A 15,293-nucleotide genomic window follows, 5' to 3' on the forward strand; every position below is an offset into this window, starting at 1 on the left:
GAAACTGATTTCCCCTGCTCAAACCTCTATATTTAAGTGTCGTATGTCCTTTATTATGCTAAGCTTGAGTAGCGTGTGCAACGTGCTTCAATGTTCCTTCCCTTTGGAACAATCTGATCCCTTGCTTTTTGTTTGCCTGCAGGCGTGTTTATACAGGGGTCAGATGTCGTGACCTTTAGCTTCAGCCTCTTTTTCTGCTTCATGTGGTGTCACAACCACAGCTCCTGTCAATGTGTGTCCTAATTCGCCTTTCAGTTCAGGGCTTAAAAGAAGGAATACTCGTCAGTCAAATATTTTACCTTCTGTATATTGAACATGGTTTTAAAAGGACAGTATACAATAAGACTCCTCTAGCCTCGAGCCCAAATATACTTCAATAATATTTTTAGTTATGTTGGACTGTTCTAGTTAAAAAAAATTAATGGAGTGACAGATACTCTGTGAATTTGTCAATTGCAATGCGTTTATGACTTCTGAGTATTCTTTGGTATCCCTCTGTTTTGGGCTGTTTGTCTCGACACCATGAACACTGAAGACCAACATTAAATGTCTTTTGTATCAGGGTTGGGGTCAAATCTAGTGTTCTTTCCATTACCTTTTTGAATTCAGTTCTAATTCCAGTAGAGCGTATTACGCCAATGTAAAAAAAATGTTGGAATTCATATCTTAGAATTGGGATTGAGACTATTCAATGTTGTCTTACTCAATTCAACGGTGACCTCCTTATTCAACTATCAAGTTACTGGAATCGGAAATATCTAATGTTTAATTTGTTCATGGACTGTATCAATTCTATATATTGAGGGTTGTAATGCAAGAATCCTTTCACTTAATACTCAATATAAAAACTGAAACAGTCTGGGGGGGAGGGGTGTTGGGTATTCTTTTGTTGTCTCTCTATAAACGGATTTCTTGTCTTTGTGTGTATTTCAGCTAAGCATCGAGAAAGCCCAAGCAATTGCTGAACAGGTCGAGATAAAGGCCAAGGTTGTACAAACTGAAGTAAAGGCCGTCACATCGCGACACAAGAAGGCCCTGGAAGAGCGGGAATGTGAGCTTTTGTGGAAGGTAAAATCAATTTACCTTTTGGATTGAACTTTATACAAACCCCACGTTCTCTGGTCCATATACAGATGCATACACATGACTGTACACACGCCACCTGACTTGTTTACCAAAAATGACAGGCCTTATGCCTTATTTAGTGACATCCCAGTAAAATATATATAGCTGAAGGTGAAAGCAGTAAGATGGCAATTCACCATCCAATGCAAGTTCATAAATGCAAAGTGTTCCAAATGAATGTATGTTTATTACTTTTTAATAACAATTTATTATAATTGTATTCACGGTAGGCAAAAGAGCATTACACGCATTGCAACCTGTGGTCTTAGTCAGTTTTTTTGGATACTTTTGACGCAGGTGTGAAAAAATGCTGTAAAGTAAGAATGTAGACATGTTAATAGATTATATTTATCAATTAACAAAATGCAAAGTGAGTGAACAGAAGAAAAATCTAAATCAAATCTATATTTGGTGTGACCACCCTTTGCCTTCAAAACAGCATCAATTCTTCTAGGTACACTTGCACAAAGTTTTTGAAGGAACTCGGCAGGTAGGTTGGCCCAAACATCTTAGAACTGTGGTTAGTTCTCCGTAGATTTAGGCAGCCTCAGTTGCTTCTCTCTCTTCATGTAATCCCAGACAGACTCGATGATGTTGAGATCAGGGCTCTGTGGGGGCCATACCATCACTTCCAGGACTCCTTGTTCTTCTTTACGCTGAAGATAGTTCTTAATGACTGTCGCTGTATGTTTGGGGTCGTTGTCATGCTGCAGAATAAATTTGGGGCCAATCGGATGCCTCCCTGATGGGATTGCATGATGGATACGTATCTGCCTGTACTTCTCAGCATTGAGGAGACCATTCATTCTGACCAAATCCCCAACTCCATTTGCAGAAATGCAGCCCCAAACGTACAAGGAACCTCCACCATGCTTCACTGTTGCCTGCAGACACTCATTCGTGTACCGCTCTCCAGCCCTTCAGCGAACAAACTGCCTTCTGCTACAGCCAAATATTTCACATTTTGACTCATCAGTCCAGAGCACCTGCTGCCATTTTTCTGCTCCCCAGTTCCTGTGTTTTCGTGCATAGTTGAGTCACTTGGCCTTGTTGCCACATCGGAGGTATGGCTTTTTGGCCGCAAGTCTTCCATGAAGGCCACTTCTGACCAGACTTCTCCGGACAGTAGATGGGTGTACCAGGGTCCCACTGTTTTCTGCCAATTCTGAGCTGATGCCACTGCTGGACATCTTCTGATTGCGAAGGAAAGACGCATCATGCTTACTTCCATCTGCTGCAGTGAGTTTCCTTGGCCAACCACTGTGTCTATGGTCCTTAACGTTGCCTGTTTCTTTGTGCTTCTTCAAAAGAGCTTGGACAGCACATCTGGAAACCCCTGTCTGCCTTGAAATTTCTGCCTGGGAGAGACTTTGCTGATGCAGTATAACTAGCTTGTGTCTTGTTGCTGTGCTCAGTCTTGCCATGGTGTATGACTTTTGACAGTAAACTGTCTTCAGCAACTTCACCTTGTTAGCTGAGTTTGGCTGTTCCTCACCCAGTGTTTTATTCCTTCTACACGGCTGTTTCTGTTTCAGTTCATGATTGTGTTTCAACCTACATATTGAATTGATGATCATTAGCACCTGTTTGGTATAATTGTTTAATCGTACACCTGACTATATGCCTACAAAATCCCTGACTTTGTGCAAGTGTACCTAGAAGAATTGATGCTGTTTTGAAGGCAACGGGTGGTCACACCAAATATGGATTTGATTTAGATTTCTCTTCTGTTCACTCACTTTGCATTTAGTTAATTGATCAATATAATCTATTAACATGTCTATTTTTGAAAGCATTCTTACTTTACAGCATTTTCACACCTGCATACAACTTTTGTGTGTGTGTGTGTGTGTATGTGTGTGTATATATATATATATATATATATATATATATATATATATATATATATATATATATATATATATATATTATACACATACACGCACACACTGCAAACTGGGGTGTTGTATGGGTGTTATGTGATGCAGTGTGTGATGAGCTTTCTCGGATGTCTTGGAAACATTGTAAATAGAGCACTTGAATAATATACATATTTCTCGCATGCCCACACACATGTGTTTGTATAAAGTCTCACACTCAGACTAATTTCAGACTAATGTATGAAATACTGCAAAATACATTAGTGGAAAATCTATACACTGTATTAGTGTCAACCAGTAGTCATAAAAGATTCAGGTATTCACATTAAGCATCACAGACAAGTCACTGTGGCAAGTGAAAGCATTGGCCTAATTCTAGGAAAATGTTCTGAGGTTTCTTTAATAATCCCATTTGTTATAGAAACCTGTAACACCATGCCTCCCAAATGCTCAGACTCATTAAAATCCTGTTTATTATACTGCATACCTCAATATAAACTGCAACATATGGTTCCCAAGGATAGTGTTACAGTCAGACAGAGGGACATACAATAATGTTCCTTATTAAACCGTTGGGATACTTTGACTTGATTGTAAATGGGGAAAGCTTCTACCCATGTTTTTCTTTTTTTTTTTTTTTTTCTACCAATTTTTAAATCAGAACATTTATTGCACACCTCGGTGGTCAAAATTTAAGGATCACTTGGAAATGTTAGTGAAATCTTTAGAAGAAGACAAATTGTAGGTAAACCAGTGGCTTTTTGGAAACCCTTAATCATGGTAAAATAATAAGTTGTTAAGGAAGATGCATTTTATTGATACATCAGTTTACTAATGTGTACTAAAGTTCACTATTATGCACCATGAAGTTGAAGAAAAACCTGTCCATAAGACACCCCAGTTTGCAGTAACATGAACTCGTCCTCCGGTGTCTCGAGAACATTGTAAATGGAGCACTTGAATAATATTAATATAAATTGAGCTCCTTTGACAACCTATGCATCAACTCACTAATACCATTAGTGTCACTGCTAGACAAGTAGCCTTTAAAGATGTCTGTTAATGCAAATGTTTAGCATGTATAATTTATTTAAGAGCAGGAAGCTTTTTGCTGCTGTAGTCTCAGAGTGTAAGGTAGGCCACTGATGCCTTTTTATGCCCATAGGCAAGGAATTTCCCTGCAGCAGCCCAGTTAATACTAATAACACTCGGGCACCATGCGTTTTAAATTGGTTGTGAGCACAGGTTATAGGCAGGGGGTAGAAGGGGAGATCAACTGCTTAATCAGATAATCAAAGGACATTGCCTTAATGGTTTTAAATGTCAAGAACAGGACTTTGAATTTAATATGATACTCAACAGACAGCCATTAAAGGAACTTTTACCCTTTGCCTTCCCAGAAACTGCTGCAATAAAAAAAAGGTCCCCCTTTAGAAGTAACAGCTGTCTCGAGCTGCAAAATAACACCAGGCCACTGCAAGGGGTCTTTGGTTTATTATTATTAAGACAGGTAAGGCGTCATGATATCTGGGGGGTTTTGTCACTGTCGGTCAGGCTACCTGAATAAGTGGAGTGAAAAAGTAGCTGAGGAGAGACAGAGGGGTGTTGGAAATGAGCAGTCTGGTTTTAAGTGATCTCATAGCTCCCATCAGAGCCCACCCTCGGGCACTTTAAACGTTTTGAGTGTCACGTTGGAAAAAAGGCAAACTGCTTACTAGAAGGGAGACAAAGATTTTGGATAAAAAGAAAGGGCAGGATGACCGACGATCTGTAATTAATAGGCTGCCCTTGAGCTCTTCCTAATGCGACACAGAACACCAACTTAAATAATGCCTTGTTTTCACCTCCTGACACTGTTGTATACTTTTAACGGTTAATAGGATATGGAGAAATGCATAAGCCATCTATAAAGGTCTGTGCTAATTATAGTTGTCTGTCCCACCCCTGCCCCCCCCCCCCCTCCACTATGAAATTCTTTAATTACTGGGCTGGTATTGTTACTTAAAAAACCTAAGCAATCATCATTTGTTGGATGGATTTTTTAAGGAACTATCTTTTATCATCTTGTATCAATTACATTTTACAGAGTATATAATTTCCACTTTGCATAATGAAGCCCTGTGTCACTCACAGTACATTTTAATGCTCGCTTCTACAGTTAGTGATCCTAACCATAGCTTTTACACATCTGAGCTTCTGTTCTTTTCCTTTTCCTTGTCAGGTTGAGAAGATCCGCCAGGTGAAAGCCAAGTCCCTGTACCTGCAGGTGGAGAAACTGCACCAGAACCTGAACAAGCTGGACAACACCATCACGGCCGTGCAGCAGGTCCTCGAGGATGGCCGGAACATCGACATCCTGCTGGCCCGGGAGCGCATGCTGACTCAGATCCAGGAGCTTAAAGCTCTGAGAGGCATGCTGCAACCCCAAGAGGACGATCGCATTATGTTTACCCCCCCAGACCAGGCGCTCTACATTGCCATCAAGTCCATGGGACTCATCAGCAGTGGCGCTTTTGCTCCGGTCACCAAAGCCAAAGGAGAGGGGCTTAAGAGGGCCTTGCAGGGCAAAGTGGCATCCTTCACAGTTGTGGGCTATGATCATGACGGAGAGCCCAGGCTATCCGGCGGAGATGCCGTCTCTGCAGTGGCGATGAGCCCAGATGGAAATCTTTTTGTGGCCGATGTGTCTGACCATCAAAACGGCACGTACACAGTCAGTTACCTGCCCAAGATGGAGGGTGAGCATCTTGTCTCGGTGCTCATCTGCAACCAGCACATCGAAGGCAGCCCTTTCAAAGTGCTAGTCAAGTCAGGGCGCAGCTATGGGGGCGTGGGCTTGCCAATAGCCTCGTTTGGGGGAGAGGGAGACGGAGACGGCAAGCTTTGCCGGCCCTGGGGTATCTGTGTGGACAAGGAAGGCTACGTGGTAGTGGCTGACCGCAGCAACAACCGTGTGCAGATCTTCAAGCCCTGCGGCACCTTCCACCACAAGTTCGGGACTCTGGGATCCAGGCCTGGCCAGTTTGATCGACCCGCCGGTGTGGCCTGTGACATCCAGAGGAGAATCATTGTGGCTGACAAGGACAATCACCGCATTCAGGTCTTCACCTTTGAGGGACAGTTCCTCCTGAAGTTCGGGGAGAAGGGAACGAAGAACGGCCAATTCAACTACCCTTGGGATGTGGCAGTCAATGCGGAAGGCAAGATCCTGGTCTCCGACACACGCAACCATCGCATCCAGCTCTTCGGACCCGACGGAGTCTTCTTGAACAAGTACGGCTTTGAGGGTGCCCTCTGGAAGCATTTTGACTCCCCCCGGGGAGTGGCTTTCAACCACGAGGGTCACTTGGTAGTGACGGACTTTAACAATCATCGTCTCCTAGTCATCCGGCCCGACTGTCAGTCTGCCCGTTTCCTGGGTTCAGAGGGCACGGGCAACGGGCAGTTCCTGCGGCCACAAGGGGTCGCCGTGGACCAGGAGGGCCGCATTATTGTGGCTGACTCTCGTAACCACCGGGTCCAGGTATTTGAGCCCAATGGCAACTTCTTATGCAAATTCGGGACTCAGGGTAATGGCTTCGGGCAGATGGATCGCCCATCGGGTATAGCCATTACGCCTGACGGTATGATTGTCGTTGTTGACTTTGGAAATAATAGAATCCTAGTGTTCTGAAAAATAATCTCTTTCCATTTAGAATGAAAATAAGAAGGAGAAAAATAGACGAAAAAGAGATTTTAAGATGCACGTTCGGAGGGATCAGCCATTTGTTTCAGACGAGGGAAAGGGTGGCCATTAAAGGGGGGAAAAAAAAAGTGTGACTTTTCCTCTTATTGGTGTATTAAACAGTTCCTTTAAATGTTATAAAATACGGTTACATAATCTGGTTATAAGGCTCGGATATCTAACAATGTGCAGTAGATTTTGATTTTATTTGCTTAGTAGCTTCTCGAATGAAACCTATATTCCAGTTTCTTCATAGCAAACCCGTAAGTCTGGACCTTGGATAGGAAAAATTAATTTTGGCTAGGTCTTTGATACTAACACCCACTACTGCTAATATGAAAAATAATTTTAAATTATAATACAAGTCCTCTGGAACAAAGTCCTGGATCATGACAAATTATTACCCTGCATATATGCAATCATGATCTACTTTTTCATTGACTTAAATTGACCAGAATTGCCCCCACAACTTGTTAGAATCTTTGGAAATCTGGCAAAGAGTCTGTCCGGCTTCCTGGGCTGATTGGCTTTGTCCCTCATGTGTATCTTAAACTCCTTTTTGCTGATCATCTCAGGGAATTTCTTGCATTCTTGAAATATTTTACACTCTGCATCACACCTACCTCATCTTGTTCATATATGAATGTACTTGTGTTTGTTGTGCAGAGATTTAGTCCGTGAAGTTTTATAAGAAAAAGTCTACCTCAATGCTTTTTGTTTTTTTGTTTGAGCGAGAGAGAGAGGAAAAAGATATAAAGAAACAAGGTTGGGTTTATATTTGCACAGCTCGCACAAATTTTCTAAATGTTACTGTGCACATTAAGCAATTTAAAATACTGATTATTGCCGAGACAATTTTCAGTTATAAAGGCTACATGTTTAGGAAAAAAAAATCATGTGGAGGCATTTCGATGAATCTACTGTTTTTGTGTGATTGTTATGTTTAGTTCTTTTTTTTTGTTTGTTTGTTTGTTTGTTTTTTGTTTTTTGCAAGCATGTTTAACAACGAACAAATACATTTTGATTATTGAGGCGAGTCCGCTTCATACCTTTGCAAAACAAAACTCTACTCTCTCCCATTTCAAACATAACATAACTGAGTCTCGAGTTTTGTGAAATGTGATTGTAGAATAGATGGACAGGCTTGTTTTTTTTGTTTATTTTAAATATAATGAGAGAAATTAGCAACTTTACCTTTAATATACATTAGACTGAGTAGACTGTGGTGAATTCCAACAGTAGCAAGTTTTCATAACTAGTATATTACAGCACATATAGAACAGTATCAATTAAAAAGGCATTGGAAACAGAGTTCTGAATTGGAACAGTTATATTTACTTAGAATATTTTTAAATTTGGGTTGAGAGAGACATTGCAGACTTAACGTTTGGATAAGAGCCATTACTGCAAAATTTGAAAAAAAAAAACAAAAAAAAAAACATGGTAAATTAACTTAACTATTTTGGCATAACTGACGCATTTAGAAAGATTTTCCTGAATGTAATAGTCCCCACTGTAACCAAAGTTTTTAGACTTTAAATCTCAATGCTACATTGTTGGCCTTGAGCTTGTATAGCTGATAAAGAATACCACGATTAATTAAAGTATTGTCTTAATCTTCAAAGACGTGTCGCAAGATAACCTAAGACCCCAGATTCTGCTTTTTATTATGCATTATTTAAGAACTTTTTTTTTTTTTCTTCAAGGCATTGGTTTATTTTAATTTCTTGTGTGGGGACATGCCAACATTTAAAATTACTGGTCATGTGATACAATTTAATTCTTACAAACATACTTTGTTGGTCTTTGATATCTTTTGTTTTCCTTTTTTTATTTTATCTTTTTTAGTTGAATGAAGTGGGCTGTAAAATATTTACAGTATTGGGGATAAATTTGCGAATGTATATTCCTTAGAGATAAAACTGCTGAGAATTGACCCCCATAGATTTTATATTGTAAAAGGCACTCTTGTTTTTTTGGCGCTGAGGCTTTGGATGAAATCCAACAAATTGCAGGACAGAGTCGACTTCTATTTATTGCTGTAGTTTTGTTGTCTGAAAAATTATATGGGTGCAACTAGACCAAACTTTTAAAGATGGAGGTCTATACCTAACAAGGGAAAAGAACTATAATTAGAATTTAGCACAAGCGACCTCTTGTTTGGCACCAAATTACTTTTTATTGCCCTGATGTGTAAAGAAAAGAAGAAAAAAGGTAGAAAAGCTAGATTTTTTTTTTGTGGTTGTTGGAAGTACAAAACTTCCTAAAAGCTAAGCATTGTTGGGCTGAGCTTAAAAGGAGGTCAACCTTTCAGTGTTTAAATGGCAAAATAACCTGTAACGTTGGTGTCGGTTAGGCAGACAGTCTTCACTCTGTCTCTTTAGAATCCATTTTCGCCATATTTGTTCCCTTTAGTTTTTAATTTCCGATGGGAAATCCTTGATAAACATGTCCCATTTGATTGACACAGAACAGGGATCAGATTTTTGGTGCAGGCAGAACAGAGCTCTTCAAAACCTAACAACATTTGAAAGAGTAGTTTTTAATTCTCATCTAATACTTGTGTGCTTATTTCGTGGTGGTTAGAAATAAAATCAGGACTGATTTCTGCTAAACAGATTTAATCGTAACTTCATTTCAGTTATTAAATAAGAGACTTTTGCATTTATTCTATTAAACTTCAATTCAAATTGAGATTTAAAAATTGCACCTCCAGGCTGGAACCAACGCAGCAATGGAAATGACTAGGACCCCTTTTCTCTTAAGCTGCCTAATTTTTCGGTTAGGCTGCTTGTCTGTCTTATGAAAGACTGCCACTAAAGGTACTAAATAATTAAAATTTAATTCACTACTTCTGCACAGAAAGGCTAGAAGCGACATCCAGTCTGTATGGAATTTATTAGAAAGGGACTTGCTGACTGAAGCTTTCTCACAGAGCGAAGGGTGGGGGGGAATGATGTTGCCATCTTGGTTTACATTTTATTGTACACCAAGCTCCTTGCATATTTCTTTCTGCGAGCACAGCATTGTTTTCTTGCCCATCATCTCACTCTCTTTATTCAGATTGGGTCTGGCACTCAGCACCTCCCTCCCTAATGGATTAGACCCCTACTGTGACTCTATTTGCAAGTATTACTTAATTTGATGAAGATCAAATAAAATGTAGTGTGTGTTCACAGTTTTTGTCGCATACAACTGGAACCAGCATGCTAAAACTCCAAATCCAGTATTTATAAATCATAGGGCCAGTTTAAATACAGATTTAGATGTTTGGTTTATATTTCTATTTTAGGCCACTCTGACCAAAAACTCAAAGAAAGCCCTTTGCTTTCTCACTTCTCATTCTGCTGCCTTTAAATAGTGTCTAACTTTTGTTCCCGTTTCCTTTTAGGTTCAGTACTGGGCAGGTATGTCCTGACTGATCGACTGTCGAGTCAAATCTTGCTGAGCAGCACATTTTACGAGTCGTATTTCGCAGTGAGTCAGTGAGACACCATTAGAGAGCTCTGTCCAGGTGACTCTCGCTAATCACATGGATGTCCGTGAAGAGCCAACAGTGCAAAATTAAATACAACGGCTGACTGTTAGAAAAGCAGAGTAGTTCGTGGTCTAGCATTTTTTTTTTTTTCTGTTAAAAGTAAAACACCAAAGGCACTCTATCCTCTGCAAAAGAGAATGACGATTAGCAATCTATAATTACTAATTTAGATTTGGGTTTTCCGTTAAAATAAAAAGCCCGTTTCATTTAATCTATTCTAACATTAAATAGTTGTTTGTTTGGATTTATTCAATACATTATTTATTTGAAGATTACATTCAAGTGCAAATCCAACACACTTTTTAATGGATTCACTGTGTTTTTGAAAGCTAATTTGATGCTTGTTATTTGGATGCATATACTGTGTGGATTCAGTTTTGCTATTCTCTTTTGAGGGGATGCATTTCCTTTTAGTTATTTTATGTAGTCAATTGTGCCTTTTAATATATCAGGAAATTGATCAGCACAGGTCTGAAAGATGTGCCAAAAAGTAATGTATGAAAATACTAGGGTGCCAAAGAACATGGGGATTTATAAGTGTAACTGAAGGAAAATAGTGTGTAGAAATATTATTTAAAAACATGACACTGGTACTTTTTATCTTAATTTCTGCAGCAGAGACCGCCCCCTTCATAACTGAAAATAGTCCCCTGATACAGATTGTAAAAGACAGGCAAGATTGATAATCACTTTCCTCCCCTCTTGCATAAACTCTTCTACCTCATCGGTAATCTCCATTTCAGCTTAATTAACATTATACCTCAACATTATGATTGTAGAAACATGGATTTAGTGTCAGCTCAGAAGATTATATAAAAAAATAAAATCACTGATGGGGAAAAATCCAAAACAAAGACTTGAGAATGCAAACTGGTTTATTGCAGAATATTCTGATTATCAAATGTTTACCGTGTTACTAGCACATTGTGAAAGGGTAAGCCAGTTTGAAAATGGTAAACCAGCTGCTTTGAACAAACCATCAACACTGATGTGATTTTTGTTTTCAGTATTATGTAAAATATTCAGTCTACTTACATTTTTTTGAAATTTAAGTTTCAGAGTTCTATCTCTTAAGACCTTTAGGTCCTTACTCTGTAAGAGAAAAAATATATATTTTTAATTTGCGCATGCTTTAAAAAGTCTTAGTAGAAAAACGTCTTTGAGATTGGTATTAAAAACTGAAAAATATCTTCAAAACATTTTTATGCTATACCAAATTGTGTTGGGTAGGTTGCGGTGGGTGGCTTTTGACTATGAGATTGTATCTCCTTTTATAAATAGCTTTACAGGGCCCAGCCAAGGTATTGCAATATTAGTAACACTAGAAAAGTTATAGTTGAAATCCACATGCCTTAACACTTGCTGAAGCAGTATGTTGTTTGACTTGTTATCCTGGTCTTATTTCTTTACACGTCCAACTTCATTTCCATTGAATACTCCAAAACCTGCCAAAGCCCCTCTTGTACACCTCTGATTCGGGCGCTGCCTGCATCTTGCTGCCAGCTTCAAAGTACCATCTTAAAACATCACACTTTTCCGGAACATCGCTCTTGACCTGCTGACAATGCACCTAGCCTAGACGTGTACAGAAGTAAATCGTGTGGATAAGACAATGGTCGCAGCACGTAGGATGCCTCAGTGTTCAATCAGGAAGCGCAATCGGACTCATTTGGGGCAGTATATCTGTATTCCTTTTTTCCTCAGCCAAAGCAGGCGACGGGCCGGACCAAAGATTAAATGAGCCTGATCCGCTAAAATGAAATTACTGGAGCAGGTCTTCTCTGCACCCCCCCCCCCCCCCGGATGACTTTCAAAAGGTTTTCAAAGCCAGATCACTGATTCAAAAATGGCATATGAAAAATAGCAGCCCAGTGTCTTAACAGTATTGAATGTACAGGGAGGGTATAATGTCTTTTGGGGGTAAATGCACCCAATGTGTGGTAAGTAGACCATGGGAAAGACCAAAATGCAATAAAGAATTTGCTCTTGGCACCCGAGATCTGCACACTTGACCTCTTTGGCACAGAAATGGTTTTAGGATGCTTAATAAATTCATATGTACGAGACTGTCCTGTATTCATGCTCAGTGGCTCAGTACCCCAGGTGACATTATACTGACTTTTGTATGTATTCATGTATTTCAAGTTGGGGAGAGAAAAAAAGTTACCATTGCCATTGTTGTCACTGGCCATTATTGCAGAGCTTTACCTTGGTTGGGTTTCCGAATTTCCTGTTGTACGGGTTTACTAGTTAGTTTGGTGTATTCCATCTTTTGCTTTGCCTCTTATGGTTAAAAAAGCAATGTGTACCAGTTCTTAAGTGCATGGTCTTAGACCTCTTTTAATGATTGTATAATCTTTACAAAAAGAAAAAATAAGATAAAAAAAAAAAAAGATACTCAGGTAGCTTTCCAAAGCCCCTAGTCTGGGGAGCTTGCTTAACTTAAATGTTGTGTCCTGTAGTTGAAATAGTGACTTTCTGTTGAGACCTCAGAATTTAGTAATCGGTTTTGTTTTTTGTGCATATATAATCTGTGTAAGAGAACATTGTTGCTTTCTGAATTTGTGGGATTACTGTTTATTTTTTTTATTTTTGATTGGGGAAAAAAGGTTTCACGGCAGTCCTTCCTGAAGATGTATTCTGCAAATAAAAATAAATGTAAAGGCTAGTAGGTCTCCTTTTAATTTAGACCACACCAAAGAGCCACGGAGAGAACTGGGGAGCATTCTGTTCAGATGTAAATCCATTTTAAGTTAAAAACTCTTGAGAGATTGTCGCTTCTGATGTAATTTGGATAATATTTTCTCTTCTTGACGCCACACTGAATTCTATATTATTGGAAGTAATCTGGGATTATGCATTGCTGACTGATATATTTAATTGACACGGGTCCCAGCCTGATCTGCAAATTTAGTCCAGATTTGCAAGTGTTGGTTGTCTTTAATTCATATTAGTTTTTGGTGAGTTCTGGCTTTTTCTATAAATGGAATTGCTGCTCATTGGCTGGTGCTCCCCATTCGAGTTGTTAAACAGAAATGTGACCTGTACTACAAGATGTTGTGTGGCAAGAACCCTCTTGTGCTCACCACCATGTTTGTATTCCACAATGTGTGACCGCCCTAAATCTCAACAAACCGAAAGGTCGGTCGGTCTACTTCCATACAAGACGAGCGTTGTGGACGTTATGTGACCGTTTCATGAGATCACTCTAGAAAAATCTTAATTCCTGTCATTACCCTATAGTTCCTTCGAAAGGGGTGTTGTTGGCTGCACGGTTACTGCCCAGCTTCTTAAGTGTCCCAGAAACGGGTCAGGATGCTCTCCGCTCTCTCCTGCTGGCCGGGTGTGCGGTAATCCACAATCAACTGAATGTATTTTCCACCACAGTCCATGAAGAAAGGCTGTCCTGTGTAACTGGCCGTGTTTAGATGGAGGCAGGTGTCGCAGCCTTTCCCTTCGGGGGGGGGGGGGTTCAGCCCTGAGACTCGGGCCTGTGGGGCGGGGGGAGGTTTCTCGAAGAGGGCCCCCACCGTCTTGCCTTAGAGGGCTAGCCGTTAAGTGATGCTGTCACGAGCGCTGTCTAAATCAGGCGACGGAGATGATGTATATGTAGTTGCCTGCAGCCTTGAAACAAATCTGTTGTCTTTGTGGACTTTAAACGTTTCCTATGCAGTTTTTTTTTTTTTTGTTTACACTCAAATAAACTTGTATTTCTTGGACGCTTTTTTCATGTCTTTATTTTCCCATCTCCCCCCTCCCTGATTGGTATTTACGAATGTTAAAAGTGATGGGTAAGTCCTAAAGTACTAAATACAATATTATCCTTTCAGTGAGTGGATGATTTATGTACCGTTGAAGGCTCAAGTGTTTTAACAAAATAAACATTTCAGCGATTGTGCCATTTATAGACAGTTCCTGACAACCGTGAAGCAATGCAAAAAAGGAAAATGGATGTTTTATTCTGTAAATTGAGACCCTCCAGATTGTCCACTATATAAACCATTTTGCTCTGTTAATGCAGGAAAACAAATTAAGAAATTAAGAGCGTTTAATTAAATCTGCTGGTGTTACAAAAGGTTTTGCCATTTTCTTCCAGTAAAAAATTGATAAATTGCAAAAGCATCGGAGTCCAATCTGTTTTTAATCCCTAAAACAAGGTTTTGTAGCTTCCAGGAAAAGATTAGGGGAGGGGGAGTTGGTAAACAACATTTTCAGAGGATTAGAAATGGAACCAGCTTCACTTTGTTCAATGTGTGGTCTTGACATCTCAGGAACTGTCAGCTACTTTCCCAGGAACCCGGTTCTTTTCTCATGTAAATAGTCCCGCGCATTGTGTGTCAAGCTGTCCCTTTGACACGGGGAGTGTTGCAGGACCACATTGAACCACTGTTTGCCCCCAGCACTTCAGTCAAATATGAAGCACGGGCAGAGTTCACTGTTTAAAGGAAAACGATTCAAGACTTGTCATTTAAAATGGGAACGTAACAGAACCGTAACAATTTGAATGCATTGAATTGTAGATTGTCTTTATGTAAAAGGGGAAAAGTGTAGGATGTTCTGTAAAAAAAAAAAACCTGCATATTCAGTTTAAAATGACGTTCTGATTGAGACTTCTGGGGAGGCAACACAAAGTTCAGTCATAAAGGACCTGTTTAGGGGAAGAAACCGCTGTTAGCATTACAGGAATAAGGCTGGTAGGAAAAATACAAAGGAGGGCAGTGTCACTAGATAAAAATGCAATCGCAAGAATCTGCTTTTCCCGTCATTGAACCAAAAAAAAATTAACTTGATGTTCTTCATTCCACGTCTGAGGTGCCGCTGATCTTTGTAAAACACTTACTCCTCAGTTATAATTAACATGACTCACCACATGCAATTAGGGCCAAGTTAATTCGATCTCTCTGAAGATGTCAAATGTAGAAGTAATTTTTATTCTAAATAGTTAATTGATTCTTCACATACACATATATAACACTTACATATTACAGTTAATCAATCCAATCCATTCTGTAGATCATATTTCCCC

General features: G+C 39.6%; 1 protein-coding gene across 1 annotated transcript in view; it reads left to right on the forward strand.

Annotated features, from left to right (window-relative positions):
• Positions 1–13,986, forward strand: part of trim71 (tripartite motif containing 71, E3 ubiquitin protein ligase) — a 40,299-nt gene extending 26,313 nt beyond the window's left edge. The window contains exons 3-4 of the mRNA XM_066691608.1: positions 934–1,068; positions 5,227–13,986. Of these exons, the coding sequence (XP_066547705.1) occupies positions 934–1,068; positions 5,227–6,678 (1,587 nt within the window). The 3' untranslated portion in view covers positions 6,679–13,986. The remainder of the gene's footprint in view (positions 1–933; positions 1,069–5,226) is intronic.
• The last annotated feature ends 1,307 nt before the right edge of the window (positions 13,987–15,293 follow it).

Source organism: Amia ocellicauda, chromosome 18 (assembly GCF_036373705.1).
Source record: "Amia ocellicauda isolate fAmiCal2 chromosome 18, fAmiCal2.hap1, whole genome shotgun sequence".
NCBI classification, from domain to species: Eukaryota; Metazoa; Chordata; class Actinopteri; order Amiiformes; family Amiidae; genus Amia; species Amia ocellicauda.